This window comes from Paramormyrops kingsleyae, chromosome 22 (assembly GCF_048594095.1).
Source record: "Paramormyrops kingsleyae isolate MSU_618 chromosome 22, PKINGS_0.4, whole genome shotgun sequence".
NCBI lineage: Eukaryota > Metazoa > Chordata > Actinopteri > Osteoglossiformes > Mormyridae > Paramormyrops > Paramormyrops kingsleyae.
The window spans coordinates 10,861,535-10,881,406 of record NC_132818.1 but is presented as its reverse complement, the minus strand read 5'-3'; the positions used below and the strand labels follow the sequence as shown (position 1 = coordinate 10,881,406).

At 44.4% G+C, this 19,872-nt stretch overlaps 1 protein-coding gene across 7 annotated transcripts in view; it reads left to right on the top strand.

Moving 5' to 3' along the window:
* Positions 1-19,872, top strand: part of axin1 (axin 1) — a 62,071-nt gene that overhangs the window by 23,759 nt on the left and 18,440 nt on the right. For 2 of the 7 annotated variants that reach the window (XM_023798598.2, XM_023798592.2), the window contains exons 1-2: positions 9,685-10,027; positions 14,037-15,005. In XM_023798598.2, coding sequence (XP_023654366.1) covers positions 14,128-15,005 — 878 coding nt within the window. In that variant the 5' untranslated portion in view covers positions 9,685-10,027; positions 14,037-14,127. Of the gene's footprint in view, positions 1-2,163; positions 2,329-9,683; positions 10,028-10,675; positions 10,697-13,685; positions 13,730-14,033; positions 15,006-19,872 lie in introns of those variants that run through there. The other 5 variants (XM_023798595.2, XM_023798593.2, XM_023798599.2 and 2 more) reach the window with 5 other exon arrangements.

The following is a 19,872-nucleotide window of genomic DNA, read 5'->3' as shown; positions in this document are numbered from 1 at the left end:
GTGGGGGAGAGGGCATCCCTTGTTGGCCTACCAGTTGGGTTTATTTGCCCCCCCCCCCCCCCCAGATTTACAGGCTGACTGCTGCCCATCCTGAGGCCTTGTGTTTGTACCCAGTGGGGGGCCCAGTCTTCAAAGCCGGGCCTGAGGAAGGGTGAGGAGAGGGCGCCTGATCCGCCGATGGCATCAGATGGGAATGCTGGCAGGTTTCTCGGCAACATGGCAGCGCACTGCCGTCGATCTCGCCGCGTCTGCCGGCTCTCGGCTTTCGCCAGGATCCTCTCCTCCGGTGCTTGGCTCCAGTCCCGCCAGAATGCCGGCTTTTCTGAGCTAGCGGCTAGCATCCACCGATACGATCTGTTCTCATTAGGGCTTTGATTCCGTTTTTTCCGCCGGTGCCTCTTTTTGCAGAATAATCATAAAAGGAAATTAAGTCATCTAACCCAATATTTTACTGGAGAAATTCAGGCTTGCTGTTTGAAAGTATAACAGCAGAGTCTCGGTGTTCAGGTCCATGTCCATAACCCCCGCATTCCCTGCTATTCCGTGAAGTCACATGATTCGTCATGAGTGGATGCCCAAAACCTCATCATGGCATCGTTTTTGCCCTGGATAATCATTGTCTTGGCAAACATATGGAGGGCCACCATTTTATAGGCCGAACATATAGGACAGGAAATGACGATCTGTATGGACTTTCGAAATAAAATAATAAAGATATATTAATATATATATAAATATATATATGAAGTCCTTTTCTAACTTTAAAAGTGCACCATGTTTTTGTTGCAGCTATCAGCTAGCAGACTGTACATTTTTGAGTGCCTGTGTGCTTTCAGATTATTCTGGCACTGAGACATTAGATACAGAGATATGAGTGCTCTTTCCCCCCTGCACTTCTCTGCTTTCTCTCCATTTTTCCTGCCAGTTCCTTCCTTCTCTTTATTCTCAATCAGATGCGATTGCGAGGTGTTTGCTCGGAACACGCCCTGTTTGCTTTGGCACCCTCCGAATGAACGAATTAATGAATTTATTTCTCGACGCGCGACGTAGCATCTGGGCTATCTGCGAAAGTGCTTGGTGTCTTCCCGCATTTGTGCTCGACGGTTTACGAATAGAGCACGCGTCTGGGTACAGCGCCCATGAAGCCAACCTTAACAAACTATGCGGAAGCCAGCCGAGATTTAAAACGGGGGTTTCGAATGACACAATCTGTAACTCAAGATGAAAAAATCCTATTGAATTATGTTGAACAGGTCTGGCTGTGAAGGGAAGTTATTTAATGGTGCTACTGAATGTGTAATTTGAGAATAAGACTTTAGAAAAACATCTGAAGAAAAAAAGGTGAAACAATATAGGTGTGAGATTACATTCGTCAAACAGAAATGCTTGCTGGATTCGTGTAAGTCCCATAACTGTTATCAAAGCTGGAAAAATGCAGCTAATTGGCCACAAATCACGCTAACACATGAAGGAACAGGTGTGTTTTGAAGACCACAGACCATGACTGCACCATGAATAGCATGTGTTCTGCGAAGAGAACCAGCTTTTCAAGCAATTCTTTTCACAACAGGGCAAAATGATGTTTGAACAGCCAATAATATGGCCTTGCAAATGATTTGTGTCAATAGAAAGCAGCTGATATGTGAAGTGGAAAATTAGAGCTAGCAGTCTGAAACAGATTTTATCGCATATCCAGCGGTCACACGCCCCTCACTTCCACATTATGCCACATGCAGAAGCAGATCGCTTCACATTGTGCATAACACTCAACTGTATTCAGTAATACAAAATAATACATCTGATATTTGTCTTAAAATTCAGCAGGAATGATACCTACGATCATTCTCTTTATGAGCATTAATATTTTGAGCAATTGTAACTGGTCATGTTGCAAATTTTTCAGAAGTTAAATCTCATTAAAAATGTCATTAAAAAGCTGATTAAAAGCAGCCAATACATTTATAATAAGAAATCACCTTACACCACATGCAATATCAATATGCATTCTTGCGTTGTAAGGTCATATTTGCAGGGGCTTACAGTTTTCATCAATCTGTCCAACTGCCATTTTTCGAGAAAAATTCACGTAAATGACTTTGCACGCATTACCTCCAGCACCACCTGGTTAGGGTCTAAACGGTTGTTGCCGGTGCTGCTTTTCAGAAACGGATGGATGAGGGACTCACCCTGGGATGGCCAGGCCTGCCAGGGACACGGCTGACGAGAACCATGCCGCCCCCAGTGGGAAGCTGCACCTGCGGTGACCTAGCGATGGAAACCCCCGAAAGGCCACGATCCATGCAGAGAAGAAGCCGCTACTCTGTGAAGGTAAAGCACAGGCTCTAAATGTTACTGCTTCATGGACCAACAGACAGACAAAGCCATTTTCTTTCAGTTTTATTTGTATCATTTTTTTTCTTAAACCAAGGCCCCTTCAAGTGGAATCTGCAGACAAACCGTTAAAGGACTGCAACCCCATTCCGGAATGCAAGCCAGCTAATTTCAGTTTATCCTTGAACCCACTGGGCTGTCATTCTTAAAAAAAAAAGAGTGGGTTTATTTGCTGTATGCCTATGACTTCCACACATTTCGGCAACCCATTAATTGAGTCATCATGGGCTGTAGGGCTGGTTCCCAGGGTTATGGAGTGAACAGAAAGACAGAGGAAGTGGTACCTGGATGGACCCTGGAAATTGAATCTAATTGGATAATCATGGAGACATGGCCAGACAGAGGCTCAGATCACACAGGGATGACTGATGTTCAGTTGGGGCACTGAGTATAATTAGTATTGTGAATACTGTGCTATTGTTATGCGTTTACTCTGCAGAAAAGGTGAGTTTTGTTTGCACGTCCTGTGTCTGTTACATAAACACATTACAAGAATGTCAGAGAAGAAATGTTGAAGGAAGGAGCCAGGACAATGGGCTAAGCCACTTTCGGCCTCAGATTTCAGCCTATAGCAGTCTTTCCAAACACCCCCCAGCAGTCCACCGCATCGGCAAGCCGAGTCTCAGTATGCATGTTCCTCTTAATGAGACTCTGCGGTCTCTGGGACGTGTCACAGGCCAGTCTGCCCGTCTCTGCGACCCGCCGCGGTCTCTGGGACGTGTCACAGGCCAGTCTGCCCGTCTCTGCGACCCGCCGCGGTCTCTGGGACGTGTCACAGGCCAGTCTGCCCGTCTTTGTGACCCGCCGCGGTCACCGTGTGTTTCAGCTTCTCGAAAGGCGCTAGCCGTTTCTTTCTCTCTTACGCGATGAAAAATGAAAAGGGAGCTCGATGCATTTCCAGAACAGGCCTGCCAGTAATGATGCAAGTCGCTGAGGAGAACTGAACAGAGAGCAAGGCTGGTCCATTATCCAATTGACAGGCTGCTGGTCGCTTGTTCAGAAACCTGCTGGTATAAATTTTAAATTCTCACATCGCTTGCATATTTTATAAGCTAAACCTATGGAGGACACTGACTTTGTCAATCACATTTTTAAAATATGTGATAAATAGACAATAAAGGTACAATTAAAGTTTCTAGTTTCATCTTCAGCATGCAAATCTTTGCAAAATTATATTCCTTTTACAAATATGACTGTAAGACAAAGAATCCAGATGTCTTTGGGCTGGGACCCAAGATAAAGATCAGATTCATTCATTTGTTGTTCCAAATCATGTAGGGCAGAATTTTGCGCTTATTCACCCCAGACAAACAAACGCAGCCCCCAGTACCCAAACTGGCTCCCCGGTGCCGCCCGATCAGCTACCCACGAAGTTTTTGTTTTTGTGTGTGTTTCCCCCCATTCTGACCCCAAAATATCTGCCTTTTGTGTTTCTTGCTCCCTGCTGCTTCTGTTAAACCCACCTCTGCCCCCGTCCCCAAATAAAGCCCCCGTTCCTTCCTCTACTCCCCACGTCATGCGCCTGTTTGCCGTCCTGCATGGAGCGACTCCCGCAATGAGCTACAAAAACAAGGGAAACAAAAGACAATGTATCTGGTTCTGTCATATCTCAGCGTCATTAATAAAAATTCACTGACCCATGTAAAGCGATTTAAACAATTACATACACATTTACTTTTATTGGAAAACCCATACAAGAACATTGAGTTACCTACTAATCAATAGCTATTAATTAAGCAAATTATTTCATATAAAAAATAGGAAATATTGATTCAGAGCATCACTAGAATAGAAGCCCAGTTGTGACTAAATGCGATTATTTTTGAGAGAAGCATTTACTCTGTTTAGATTAATGCAAATCCAAGGCCAAAACACTACAATGCATTTTATCCATTACTTATTTTTTTTGTATTTAGCTAACCTAATACAAGAAAACAAAACAAAACAAAAAAAAACAAGCGTAGACAGTTCTAGGACTTCATTATGTAAAGAATATTAATGATTTTATGTATGTCTGGTGACATATGGCTCATCCTACACTAAGCAGGCCTCCCTGTCAGCACTAGGAGTAAATATGACTGCAAACACAGCACATCCAAATTAACTGTGATCCCCACGGTTGCCATTACGAATAAAACAGGAAAATATTAGTCTCATAATAAGGTCCACAGCCCGCAATAGATTCTGTTGTGAAAGCTTATTTCTTTAATGGGCTCTATGCACTTTTTTATTTAAATATTACCTTTAGATAAAATACTAGACAAGACCTTTGTGTATTAGGTTGCATCCATCCATCCATCCTTGAGGCTGGGACCTACCGCAGAAAGCAGAGGCTTTGAAGCGGGGTACACCCTGGGCGGGATGTCAGTGTCGTATGTTTCTAAATGCAGTTAGACACATTTGACATGTTTGAAATGTCACAGGGGGCTCAGAAATGTACCGGCAGATTTGATTTGCAGTGTTACTCCAAGGTATCTTTTATCTGGTGGGCCCTCATTCGCAAGCTACATACCACTCACTCATTTGTTCCACTAATTACTTTTATTTTATTTTTGCACAATGCAATTACTCATTTGTGGAAGAAGGGTTAGGGCTGCCGGGTATGGAAATGTTGCTACTTTAAACACACATGGAGAATAGGATTTTGGCTACCCCTGAACGCAACATATCACTTGAAGCGATCTACTGAACCCTGAGCACAGCGCGACGTTCAGCAGTGAGATGCGAACTGAGACGCATACAGCTGGCAGATAAACTGTAGATATGCCCGCACTCTGGGAAACGGTGACTGTTCACAGGTATGCAGACATACATTTGAAATGCGCTTGAAATACACACGGCTTCCTCTACAGGCGACGAGCGAAGCAGGAGTCAAAGATCCAGAAACTTTTTTGTTGGGATACGAATTATTGCCAGGGAGGTATAATATGTTGGAATGCTTTTACAGTAGCTTTTATTCACATGGGATAATCTGTAAAAAGAATAACCGAATTCTGGTGAAATGTCACAGCATGTCTCCGGCATAACGGTCAGAGCCCGGGCCGCAAAAAGAGGCCGGGAATCAACCAGTAAGCCGGAACAGATTTGCAGTAGCTGCTTCAAAGATCGTCTCAGAGATGCCAAGGTCCACCTACACAATCTCAGGCCCTTGTGCTTCTCGATCTTAAGAAGGGGGTCTAGCTTTACTGAGTCCGTGATGCGTATCTTCTAGGAAGCCGAGAGAGGAGCCTTGGCAGAGGCGAGGTGCTGCGGTAAGTCCGGGAGGGCCCAGCCCTTACGGGGCAGCACCGGCAGCGGGCCGATCGGACCGGGAGATATGATGCAAGCGCATTCCGTCGCCACGGTGATGCGCGTGCATTTGATGATAGTGCATCTTTCTGCCTCGCCCGCCGCTTCTCTGGGGCTGATAAAGCCGGCAACCTGAACCCAAGGCAGGAGTGCGCGGAAAGCTTTCAGGTTTTTTTTCATCTGGCCAACTGTTTTGTTTCTTGAGCGCCTTTAATCAAAGCAAACTGGCTAAGCAGCAGGTACAAAGGAGGCTTTGAGAACCGGCCCAAGGCAGAACCACTACGCCAGGATTGCGATCTCCTTTGCGTTCAGCCAACTTATCTTGTCTCCTTTTTAATATACAGAAAGTCAAGAATTTTTCGTCTTTTATTCCTGTAGGCAATGAATACACTTTAAATTACTTCATAGAGTGCTTTAAAGACTCTGCAGTATGAAATTAAAGAGGTAGTTACTGGAAATGCATGCCAGTATAAATAAATACATAAGTAAGGTTTTTCAAAAGGGGATGGAGGTCAGGGTTGAGGTTAAGGTTCAAGGAAATTAGAGGATGAGTAATGTTGACGAGAAAACGTCTAGCATTATGCAAATGAGGCTGCTGTTCATTTTCCCTCTAAACAACCATTTGAAGAAACACAGAAGTAGAAATATTGCATAATTTTTTTAATAAAGAAAAACACAAATGGCAAAATCTTTGCCTAAACGGGTGAAAACATCAGTCGAAATACCTTTTAAAATTTAATTCTAATGAAATAAGCTGAACTGCTTCTCGCGAAGCCTAACCAAAGAACAATATTAGTCATACTCTCCTGCTGCAATACTCATTGTTAGCCAGTCATCTTCTGCTTAAGTCAATTCCCCGCTACTGGCCTTTGCAGAGATCTGTGACCTCGTCTTATACTGCCCTTTCAGCTTTGCCAACACCTGGTAAAATGTTCTGTTTTTCTGAAGACTGCTCATTGCTCCTGGGCACATGGCTCTTGTCATGGTGCACTTTTCTGATTTAACATTTGCATGTCAACAGGGTCATCACAGAGAAGACAGGGCATTAATTCTCAGTACAAATTGACCCGTAGCAGAATTGTTATGTTTTTTAAGACTTGGTAATACGTGGGTGAGGAAAACTCAGCACAGCCCCATGAAGCTAAAATTCAGCGATCCTTAGATTACAAATTCCTTCCCCAGAAGTCAAAGCCGGCCTTTATCTTATGCTCTTTTTGAAAGATGGGGTCTACACACAACGTGCTTCGGTTTTATTAACGTTATCTGTCACTTATGAAAAGATTCACAAAGCCTCTGTTGTTCTCGCGTTCCTTACGGATGTAGGCAGTACGGTAACAGAAATGTGCGGAATTGGACAGCAGTCTTCAGACCACATTAAACGAATGTGATCATCTGCACTCCTCAATAAAGTTAAATATTAAACAGACCCTTGTTGAACTGATCTTAATGCACAGAGAACTCTCTCACAATCGACTGCATAGTGAAAAATTCTGAACGGGGATGCTGTGCACGCAACGCTTCTGGAAGTTTCTAATGTATTCTTCTTGGTTTCCAGCAACACGTCAAAATGATTTCATCTTAAGGTGTGCCTGTCCATCATTAGATGATCGATTTTCATAGCCTGGCTCAAAAATGGTTTCTCTGTGCCCAAGATGTTGGCAAAGCTTGTAGAGTCCTGTGTGTCCGAAATACTCCAAAGCAGGACCAGGAAGCCATGTTGCAAATTCATTTGTGGTCTTCATGACCTGTCATCTTATGACTGCCACCATAAAGATGAGGCTTCATGATAGAGACATTTTAAGAATCATTATGGAGAGAAATATCTATGGCAAACTCTCAGTTAGAGAAAATGGAATCCACAGCAACGTGATATCACGACATGTGGGTGATAGCCACAGTGAATCACATCGGCTCTCACGTCAAACTGAAATGATGCGCTTGTGCTGTAGAACTTTCTAGCAAGTTGCCTAGAGTAGACTCTTCCAGGTCTGAGAGACTTGATGTCTCAGGGAAAAAAATGCTTATCTGCTCTGCCTGCACATCTTTTTCTGTCTGTGAGGATCTGAGGGTACATTCGAGTTCTCGCTATGTTGCACCATTATGCCGAAGTGATACAGGGACTTCCTCCCTCGCTTCTGGCACCAATTGCAATGGCAGTCGAGGACCAGGTGGCTGCCCCTATAGCTCTCAGTTAATGAGTAATTCTGGCATTTCACTGCACTAAGAGACAATCAAAGCTGTGAGTGCTCACGTCAAGCTGTAATATCACCCCGTCTATTTCGGCACATTCTTTACAAGCCATTTTTCTTCATTCCTACCTTAGAAATGGTCCAGCTGCTCCTGATGGTGTCTGCACAAAGCTACGCTACATTAGTTTACAATATTAAAATAGGAAAACGTTTGCTTAGTGTGCAGTGCTGTCTTGAAAACAAAAATTATGCAAAGGACCTGCAGTGTCTGAAAGCTGCAGTTTTTGTCAGATTTTTTTTAAGTTATAAGTAGAACGCCGTGATAAATATTAATAGTGCTGATTCTGCTTTAAGCAAGTAGCACACAGAATGTTTGGTGATAAGTCAGAGAGTTTACCCCGAGTCCCCTTTTAGTACAAAGTTCTGACCTTATGGCTACTCTGCTGTATCTGTTTTTCCAGCACCGGAATAGATTCGCATTTGAAACGCACGAACCCATGACATAACCTGGACTTGTGTTGTTTTATATAATGGCAAACCAAATTTCAGAATAACTAGATAGGACCTACTCTGGGCACAGGGTATGGGATATTTTAATTGCAGAGTTAAATTATTTAAATTGGCAAAGCTATATGATAATATAAATGTAGTAATACTAAAACGATTTAAAAAATTATATACAATGTTATACATTTAAGTGTGACAAACTAAAATATGAAATTCTTGCAATTGTTTAACCTTTCGTAAAAAAATACATACACTTACAATATTTTTTTTCCCTCCTAGATGTAAGAAAAATACAAACATTTCTCCGCAGATTAAATAGGTGCGGGTATAAATTCTTTGTCATCTTCACACTCAGGAAGACTTTCAAAGGCAGATACGTGTGTGTCTCCACAGGGCGCTCACACACAATGTGGCTGCTCAGTTACACTGTTTTCAGCGAGACCGCCTTTAAGTTTCTTTTTTCCCGAGGCTGCTTTTGGCTAAAGGGGTAATGGGGTTTAGCCACAGGTCGTTTTGGCGTCTTTGTCTGCGCCGTTTTTTGAACAGCGGAGGCATTTCGCCACACGCAGACTCCGCTGGAAAAACGTGGACCGCTGCCTAGTATTGAGCCAAACGTGTGATGCAATTATTTCCCAAAGAAAAAAAAGAAAGAAAGAAAAAACAATCAGAGCCGTTGTTACAGAATGCCTCGGGAATTTGACCATCCGGAATCGCTGCATTTGCTGCTTATTTAGGAGGCGAAAGTGCAGCTCTTTATTCTAATGTAGAAACGGATCAATGCGGTCTTGTTGCAAAATACAAGCATAATAGAAACAATATGCACAGCTGAATTGATTAGGATTAGGCCCGCCACCAGAAACTGAACGGAAAGACGGATGCAAAATGTTACGAGGCTGCAAAGATTAAACTTAAGTAACATTGTTCTCTTTCTTGGTAAATGCAAAACGTGCATGTGCCCGTCATTTAAATAAATAGATAATTAAGCAAACAATTTAAAACATCATTAGAGGAAGTAAAGTATTTAAATAAAATAAAAAAAACACATTGCCAATGATGTTCTATTACCGTCTCAGTTTTAATTCGGAATTACCCACCTCAGTCCAAACTCTGATCATATTTAACCGCAATGTCAAATATACTATCATATAGCATATGTGTGCGCCAATGCACGGGATTAACGACAGATTACAGTATTTCGTCCACCGCTTCTAACTAAACAGAAACATCACTCCGTCCCTCCCTGCTTTTCGGAAATAGGAGGCTTGCTGTGTTACAATGTGACATTTTTTTCCCTACAAAAGCGCCTCCGTCTCTCCTCTACGTTGCACACCATTTAGAATTCCTGGCGTTTCTGTCTTTTTCTGCTCTCTCTCTCTCTCCCTCCCTCCCCCTTTCTGGGCGGCAGTGTGTTTTCTCGGACGAGCGTGGCGCTGTACATCATCTCCCGTTCGGCACACAGATACATACACACACTCTCACACACGGAGTCGGAATAAGAGAGTGAGAGACAGCCATGGGGAGGTGGAGAAGAACGGCTTGTTTTCTTTGTTATTTTTAAAACTGTTGCAACTCGCTCCTATGACACGATTCGCGGCGAGCTGCATACACCGATATTCCCGATGCACTCGAAAACGGGGAGCAGGCTTTCACAGGTAAAGTACGAAACTTTTTTTACACCCCTCCTCTCCTTTCTTCCAGCTCGGGTATAGGATTGCGGTGGCCCGGGGATTAAACGTGCCTTTGCTTTGCGTCGCGTTTGAATCAATCGTAGGATCGAGCCGGATCGCCCGATCGTGCGATATTATACTTAGAGGGAGGTTCGTTGTGTGGCGATCGAGGCTACCAGCAGCCGTCCTCCATAACGCGCCTCTCCGCGATCGCCAATGTTTTAAAGTTGTAGGGCACTAGTCGGCTGAGGAAGGGCCTGGCCGGCTGTATTGCATGTATGTATGTAAGCATGTATGTGTGTTTATGCATGTGTGTGTGCGGAGTTTGTTACGGCTTCCCCTCCCCCCCCATCCGCTTCTGCTGTAGAGACTCCGAGAGGCCAAGACATGAATGCAATGAATGTGGGGCTCACTTCAAAGCAACCGGCGAGGGCAGGCAAGGGGTGGTGGTGGTGGTGGTGGAGGGGGTGTCATAATACTACAGTCACACAGCAAACTCAATCGCCCCGTGCTAAAACGCATCGGCCTGCATGCAGATCGTTTATTTACAAGGGGTCTGAAGGCTAGATCGCTCGCCTAGTATGTATGTAATACATGTACAGGCGATTGGTTATTAGAGGAGTAAGTTAGCTACGTGTTTACAGTCTGATAGCCGTAAGTGAGCCGGTCGTCAGGCTTAAATTAAAGCAATACCAGGAAACCTCGTTTTGCCAGCCCCTCTTTTCCCCCCCACCCGAAGCAGTTACCTAGCAAGCTAGCTAATGCAAACTTGGATCTGACGCGATCGTGTTGTAGCGGAGCGAAAGGGCGAGCTAGCATTTACCCGGGCTGGGTTATTTTAAACATTTTGAGACCTTTTTTTTTTTGCATTTTAAGCTGGCGTTTAGTAAGATGGATCGACAACGTAAAGTCTCTAATAAAAGTGTCCTGCTAGTCCGCTAGTGCAAGGATATTTGTCGGTGTGATGAAGACACAACGTGTTTCCAGCAAACAATCTCTCAAGCCGACTTAATATTTATTGTTTTAACTTAAGGAGATCTCCTTCCGTTGGGCGCCGTGCTTCTGATTTTACTTGGTAATGTTTTTGTAAATAACCATCTTTTCACAATGGCTCAGTTCCTGTAGTCTCTATAAATATTTATGCAAGTATTTCTGCATTACTTCGTCGTGCACAACAGCGTTTGCATGTTTATTTAAAGTCGCGATGTTACCAAAATATATATATATATTTTAAATAAAAGGCTTATGTCTCCAGCCAGTTATGAAATTTTAAACTTATTAACTCCACAATATGCAGCTACTTGGAGGAATATTTCGGAAGTGTATGTACCATCAGATTTGGTCTATCTTTGTTAAAAAGGAAAAATATTTTTTGGATTTGGAACTTATTGCTGTTAGGATGACGTGAAATATTGTATAGTGTATGCCTCTGGTGCATGCAATATTTATTGTACGTATTCACCTTCAGCATCCACCTTAACAACACCTGTGAGAAACACTCAAGGCATTTGAAAGACATCACAGCTTGCTTTGAAAACATTGTTGTAGGATACATACTTGTTTTTTGCAGTTATTTTTAAATACAGTTATTGAACGGATGAGCCGTATGAGGTCACAACTGAATAAATGATCTTTGAATGAGGCATTCTGGTCTTCAGTGTCCCTGTGTTGTGATGTGTTTGTGAGGTTGAATGGTCACAGACCTATTGGCTTGGCAACTCCCTCCCCTCCACCAGCTGTTTAGCCGACAAGGGTCTAGCACAGATGAGATCTTTCACGGTAGATGAAGCCCCTTTGGTCTCTCGAAAGTCCACTTGTTGATGGTTGCAAGAAGAGCAGAGCTGGTTGGTGGATTTGGACCTGATGAGCTTCAACTAACAAAGTGTTTGAAGGGAGGTGGATAGTATATTGCCCTATTATTCAAATCATGGTCCTCGAGGTCCGAGCACTGCTGGTTTTCCAGCCTTCCTTTACCTGTGAGCCAGGTGTGAAGCCTCTGACCAATCACAATCAGTAATTATGAAACTAACTACCCGGGAGAACTGAAAACAAAGCCTGGATTTGGAATCGAGATCCATATTTGAAGAACCCTGGTATTTTGTATTGTGGTTGGTTCCACAAGAACAGGACCAAAAGTCAGAAGGTGCCATTTGGGATTTTAGACCTGGCTGTGATTATTGCCCTGATGCTTCTGTATACATCTGCAGCAGCATGATGCGCAGTCTCTCCTCATTGACTCCATCGCTCTGCTCTATCTGCATGGGGCTGCAGATGTCATACAGTCCTATGTATCTCTCCTGTTTTCTATCAGCTATGGTCCTCTGGAGCAACTGGCCATCCCAACGTATGGTGGCTCAGCTGCTGCGGGTGCAGGTTTAACAGTTGAAGATGAAGCGTAAAATCTTCTTCCTCCCTCCCTCCTACCACTCCCCCCCCCCCCCCCCCCCCCGGGTTTCTCCACCTGTGGGGTGGCACACAATCAAGTCCCTGTCCACCATCTCCCCCCCCCCCCCCCCCAACATGAACAGCAGGAGCTGAAATATTTCAGCCAAGGTCATCTGCTGATGTTATCAGTTGGTGTGTCTGCACACACTCCCTTCGTCACAGTCATGGCTGCTCCTCAGTCTTTCTCCTGCCTTTTTTTAACCTTGAAAATGTCCAGCTCTTGCTACGCGTCTCTCCTTGAGGGCCTCTCTTCGGCTCGGGTCCCGGGTTTCCTACGTCGCAAGCGGCAGGGTGCTCGCGTGCCGTTGAGTGTGGGATGTCTGTCTCGCCCTGTGGTCCGACACTGGCTTTGGGAACACACAGACGTTGGAAATCCAGGTGCCTATGACTCCAAATCTGGATTCTGTCTTTGCGCTTTGTTAGCTGGTGGACTACATAAAAATAGCTTGTGTATCCCACATAAGATTTATCCACCCAGGATGGATTTAAAAAAAGAGTGATGGTGTTTTACGATGTAAATAATTGGTCCCTGAATCTGATATACAGTATGTGCCTGTCCAAAATTACATAATTGTGGTTGTTAAGTAATTATTTTCATTATGACCCTAAGATATGTCAGAATGACAGACGTTTGGGTTTCTGGATTATGACTGCATTATCTTTGCTTTCTTTTTCTTCTCTGAAGTCTTATCAAGACCTCGTGCCTCTGGGAACCTGGTCTCTTATTACTGTGATGTTTGGACTTTGCTTGGCAGTTGTCGTCGAGAGATGCTCACTGTTACTTATTTTTGGACGCTGTGAATAGATGATGAATTGCAATCTTTCATGGGTTTTCGTGTTATTAACTAAGGACGTTTTGTGAACCAGATGTGTGCAGTACCCACACAACCATCATTCTGTTAATTTTTTAAAAGTAACTTCTTAGTCCGTGGTAGCTGCACGTGCCATCTTAAAATTGGTGGATGAATATAGTTGTTGTGGAAACAATTGCAGCAGTGATGTTTCTTGCTCTGTGTTGAGTATTGTTGTCTGTATGTTCGCTTTGTTTTTCTGCACATGCTCAGTGCTGAAGATCTGTGATGTGGAATGACATCCATACCGCACTGTATTTAATTAAATTAATTATTTTTTTTCTTGCCGGTTGATTTGCACAAGCCTCCCTAAATCGCACTGAAGCACTCCCTACGGCGATTCCGTATCTTCAAAGAATGAAGCTGGACGTACCTCAAGTCTTTGTGCCTGGTATTAATGAGGATCGTGTTCTGGGATACGTTCAATATTTCATTTTTGCGGCCTCTCTCATGAATTGGCAATCGCAGTAATGATAATAAAGTGAAATTTTTGATTTGATCTGAGGCCCTTGCCTGGCTCTCAGCCCATTTTCGGTTCCTTGGGCTGTAAGTATTACCGTGGGTGAGAGTACAGTCTACCCCAATGGAAGGGATTTACCTGATGTTGTTGTCTTGTTTCCCCAGAGCCGCTCAAAGTTTTGGTGAAAAGCAGCACCGTGTGTCATGAACCCTCTTGTCTTTCTTCTTTGTTTCAGCAGGAATACTTCGGCAGCAGCATTAGCGGGAATCTGGATTCGATCGTTTTGAAGTTCTGGCCGAACAGGGACCGGGCACGCAGACGTCACGAGCATGAGCGTGAGAGAGAAGGGGTTGCCGGTGGACCTGGGGGGCAGCTTCACTGAAGATGCCCCGAGGCCGCCTGTCCCGGGGGAGGAGGGCAAGTTGGTGTCCAGCGACGTGCGACTGTACAACCATGGCTTCTACTCGACCTCCAGAGATGGCCTCAAGAACGAGGCATCGACGGCCACCCCCCGGCGGCCCGACCTGGACCTGGGCTACGAACCGGAGGGCAGTGCCTCTCCGACGCCACCCTACCTAAAATGGGCCGAATCCCTTCACTCGCTCCTGGACGACCAGGATGGGATCCACCTCTTCATGACGTTCCTCAAGCAAGAGGAGTGCGCCGACTTGCTGGACTTCTGGTTCGCCTGCAGCGGCTTCCGCAAGCTGGAGGCCAGTGAGGGCAATGAGGAGAAGAAGCTGAAGCTGGCGAAGGCCATCTACAAGAAGTACATCCTAGACAACAATGGTATCGTATCACGACAGATCAAGCCGGCCACCAAGAGCTTCATCAAGGACTGCGTGGCGAAGATGCACATAGACTGCGCCATGTTCGACCAGGCCCAGACCGAAATCCAGACCATGATGGAGGAGAACACGTACCCTCTATTCCTCAAGTCGGACATCTATTTGGAATATACCAGGACAGGTGGCGAGAGCCCCAAGTTATTTAGCGACCAGAGTTCCGTGTCGGGGAATGGGAAGGTTTTGCCGGGATACTTGCCAACACTGAACGAGGATGAGGAGTGGCGTTGTGAGCAAGATCCGGAGGTGGAGTCCCCCTGCGACCAGACCCCTAGTAACCGGCTAACACAGAAGCTTCTGATGGAGACCGCCTCGCAACGGGTGGTTCCCAGCAAGCGGTACCAAGAGCGCCAGGAGTACAGGTAAACCCTTATGGTGGTTTTGGCTTTCACCAAATCCTCCTCCCTTTCAGGGCTGATCTCCCGTACACGAGGTGAATCAGAACCCAGCTTGTTATTTTATTTTATTTTTTCGGCTGCCTCCCAAATGATTTGAGTGCCGAGTGAAGATTTATACTGCAGCAGGATCAAAAGAATTTCTGAGCCGGAGTACAGCCGGCTGCAAGGGATGAGAAGCGTGTGCCGTGTAGGCCGGCGCCTTTCAAGTGGCTGCGGCTTTGCCAGCGCGGCTGTGGCGGGGTTGCTGGAGTCTCATTGCCGGTCTCTGCCAGGTGGGGGCGATGGCTGTTTGTGCCCCCCCCCCCCACACACACACACAAGCACACATTTTGCAGGTACTTTCATGTAAAGCAGGCTTTAAAAATAGAGGAAAGATTTCCTTAGGATGACTTAACACAACTGTTTTAATGAGCTGAAAATGAGGTTTCACTTTGACTCTAAATGACAGTGAGCTGTTCGTCATCAAGGGGATGGTTTAAAAAAAAATTTATTCCTTTTTTTTGTGCAGTGACCGTTCCGGAATGTTCTCAGAATCTGCTTCTCCTCTGCCGACTGATATGACATTATGTGCATTTATTAAATATTAGTGCTAAATAGTGCGAATGGGTGATGTTCTGGATGTAGCTTTCATCCCAGTCGATAGGCTGCTAGTCCCGTCCTTTCATGGATCTTTGGACAGTCAGTATGAACTCCTGGTGAACCTGGAACATAATCCTGGAAGGACAGGGCAAGCAAACTACCTGGACAGGATGCCAGTCTATCTCAGGGCACAAGGCAGGGGACACCCTGGACAGGATGCCAGTCTATAGCAGGGCACAAGGCAGGGGACACCCTGGACAGGATGCCAGTCTATCGTAGGGCACAAGGCAGGGAACGCCCTTGACAGGATGCCGCTTTAGGGTGCAGACACACTAATGGCAATTTAGAGACGTTGTGTATGGTTTTGGACTGCAGGAGAACACTGGAGTACCTCCAGGATTCAAACCCCAAGGCTTTGTGTGGTATGTGGCCAAAGTTCTGCCATGGCTAGTCGGGTTAAATCAATTCCCCTCCCCGGTTCTGCCCCTTATGTTGTGTTTTGACGCTGTGACCCTGATGACTGGCCTGCATCGATCTGCCCTGACTAGGTGAAGACGATGTGTGGTGCCGTCCTCTACTGTTCAGCCAAGGTGTTTGTGACGATCCACAGCGCGACGCGTTAATGCCGCAGCAAGGCCGGCTGACGTTTGACGTCGAGCCTCTTGCTGACAAATCGATCTGTCTGTAGCACGTTGGGATTATCAGAGTTCATTTGCACCATTCTGACTGAAACTTGGTTGCTTTCTTGGTGCTTAAGTGTTCAAAACATCTCAGAGCTTCTAGCAGTACGAGACAGTAATTAACTGCCGGCCTTCTACAGCGCATCTTATGAAATTCTCTCCCTTGCTTTGGCACTTTCATAACAAGGAAAACAAACGGTATAGGAAGCGGCTGTAGCATTAGGTGCCTCCACACTCCTCTGGCTCTGTGTTTCATGGTAAACTCTTCTGCTCTGTTGACAGGCTTCAGGAAGTGTTCCTGGATCCATGCTGTTGTTTTATTCCTCAGGAGCTCAAAAGGGGCATAGTGGGTTTTAAATGGGAGGCTCGTGCTGACAGGCGCAACTGCAGTTACATCACTTTTTGCCTTCAGAATGCTTTCTCTTCCTCCTCCTCCTCATTTAATAGGTATGAGGGGACATCATTGTTAGTCCCAAGAAGCTCTTTCTCAAAGTGCTCTAGCCGCTGTTTTATTTCATTTGCGACGGGCCATGAGATGGCTGATCCATCACTGACTCATCTTGTATAATTCCCTTCATGATGTCATTGAGCAGAAAAATCCCGAATGTCATTTTTGATATGTTACAATTTTATACACTAAAAGTGTACCGCTTTACGATATATTTCTTTCGGATACTTAATCAAGTCCTCTGTTTAGCTAGCCGGCCACCAGTCTTCTTTGGATTTCCTTGGGAAATCCACGGAGTAATTCTTTTCCTCTCCCAGTTGTATCGCTTGACAGAGCTTCCAGATTGAAACAGAAGTAGGCTGCTGGCAAAGGTACCTAAGTCCAGTAAATAACATAACGGTTAAGGATATAGACTAATAATCCTTTCTCTAGGTGGTCGATTTCAAACCTGCACTAATAGCATTTCTACAGCTCTCCCTTAATTAATAGCACAACTGCTAACTTGCTGGGTGCGGATTTGTAATCCGAAGGTTGCTGGTTAAAGTCCCTGGTGTGGCTTGCTGTTCTACTCTTTGAGCAAGGTACTTAACCTGAGCTACTCTGGTAAATGATTAATCTGAACAAACGGGTACTTTTAAATAGCTTTGGATAGAAATGTCAGTTAATCACCTAATCATATACTATCATAATAAGTGGCAGTAATTGTAGTATTCTGGTGGGGTGTGTGCAAGGCTTGGCAGTTGGCAAATTTGTGATAAGCAGAAATGGTAAAAGAAGCGGCTATCCTGTGTCCCATGAGGTACACTGAACTTCTTTGTGACAACATAAGACAGAAATGCCTATGAAACTGGGATAGGCCTGGACTCCTTCAGCTCGCTTGCCTTTGGTTGTCCTCGCAGACGATTACAAAGCTTTGTTACCACATCCTGGAAGCTCCTGCTCACGTTTTTTTTCTTTTTCCTCCCATTTCTTCTGATACATCATCTCCAGTTTCTATATTTATCCCGTGTTTTTGTCTTTGCCGCTACTGGAGAGGAGTGTGCATTTCAGCATCTGGATTAATCGACAGGAAGCTCAAATGCGGCATCTTCGCGACGGGCCCTTCGAGCGCCTGGCGCCGGTGGCCGCTGTTCTGCCAGCCGGCGATCGATCGCCGTGGGCCTCTGTCCCTGAGCGTGACCCAGTTATCGGTATTGGCTGTTTCAGAATCTTGACGTTTGTTGAAGACTCAACCCCCCCCCCCCCACAAATATGGAAGAGGATTAAAACGTGGTATTTGGAAATGCGTGCTTTGCCTCTGCTTGAGTCCATGTTTTGTGCCACAATTGGATCGTCCACAGGTTCTGGGTCATTCTACATACCAAAACAGGGTGTGAAACAGTAACAGTTATTTTCGGATAACTTTGTTGTATCCATCAAGCTAATGGAAATAAAAGTTTATGGGGGATAAAACCAAAAGACTGAATTTTGCTACGTGCCGCAAAGTGCCGTTGTGGAAATCTGACGTCTGTCTCGTTTCTTTGCCTCCGGATGCAATCGGGCTGTAATTAGTACAAGCGCTGCGTTATCAGGGTTGTTTTCTGATTATTATTTTATTAGGTGAATTAGTTGGCAGGAATAACAAAAAAGATCTTCATTTTTAAACATGTCTTTAGGTTTGGCCTTTGAGGTTTTTGTGTGGCTAAATTTTACATTAGTCATATGTCGACTTTCCCGACCGAAAATTTCCGGAAGCCAGGAAATTTTCAAATCTGATTGTTCGGATGTTTTGATTAGAGCACATTTGAGTACATGCCTCCGTCTCAAACTAAAACTAAATGCATTCTGTGGTGTAACTGGACATTGGACACTGTACAAGAAAAAAACAGCCTTGCTTCCAGCCCCTATTTAGTTTATTACTGTAATAAATTTAGTTTTATTGCAAGTGGTCGCTTCGATCCCTCTGAAGAGAAAGGCTAGCAATTTTTTTTGCTGGTTTAACTAGACATGTCAGACTTTTTTTTGCTTCTTAAGCAGAATTTTCTTGGTCTAAGAAATGAGTCGCATTGATGTGTATAAAATAAACGTATCTCCCAAGTTTTTCAGTGCCAACATCCCATTTCACTTTTGTTTAGCCTTTAAACGCTCGTCATTGCGAGTGGCAGCTTAGAAGAGGCTCTGACATGTTGTTGAAACCCTTAATAGTTTCAATGAGATGTTTTAATGCTTTCACGTTCTCTGTCACTGACTTAAAAACTTGCGTCATGCTAATGGATTTGGCGTTGGGCTTGCTTAGTGCTTGATGCTAGGCACCAGGCTAAGCTTTCCAGTGCGTTTTTCCTCTCAGGAGAGACACTTATTGTAATTCTGTGGAGAAAAGTGCCGGCTGAACAGCTAAAAGTAAATATTATTGTAAAAAAGGATTGGGCGATACGTTACACATGAGGTCAAACTCAAGGGTATATCTTAATATAAGATATCATAAGACATTTAAGCCTGTATTTCCTTTGGTGTTTTGACAGGGAGATTTCTTCCCCCAGTTAAATTGCAGCACAGAAACGAAATGACCTTTTACAATGATGGCTGTAAAGCAAGATGAGCTTTCTGAGGACAAGGTTTGCAAGGTTTGCATTCCGAGCCGGATCATGGTTTGCACGTGGACTGCGCAGAATGCTGGGAAGAATAGTGGTGAAAATAGTACACAATTTTCATACTTAAGTAAAAGTATAGACGCCACACCAAAATGTTACTCAAGTAAATCGTCCAGGAAAATACTACTCAAGTAAAAAACACACTCCACGTTCAGATCTATTAATCTTACAAAAAAAAACAACCTATCCTTTTAAATTCACTCAAGACGGCTTTAAATTCAACATTGTAAGTTACAATGCAGAACAATAAGTGAAATTGAGTTGCATATTTTCTTTTTATTCCAAAAAAAGCAGTGAAACTTTCTGAGCTTGCTGGCACAGCTTAGCAGGATGAATTTTTTTTCTGCGGGAAACGAAAGACCGATCTACAGGCCAAAATTGATAATTAATCATAAGCACTTCTCTGGCCAGTACTTTCAGATCTCTTAGGCTGTAAATGAGCCGCCTTGAACCCTCCACTACGGAAAACGTCCGATTGTCCAATTAAATCATTA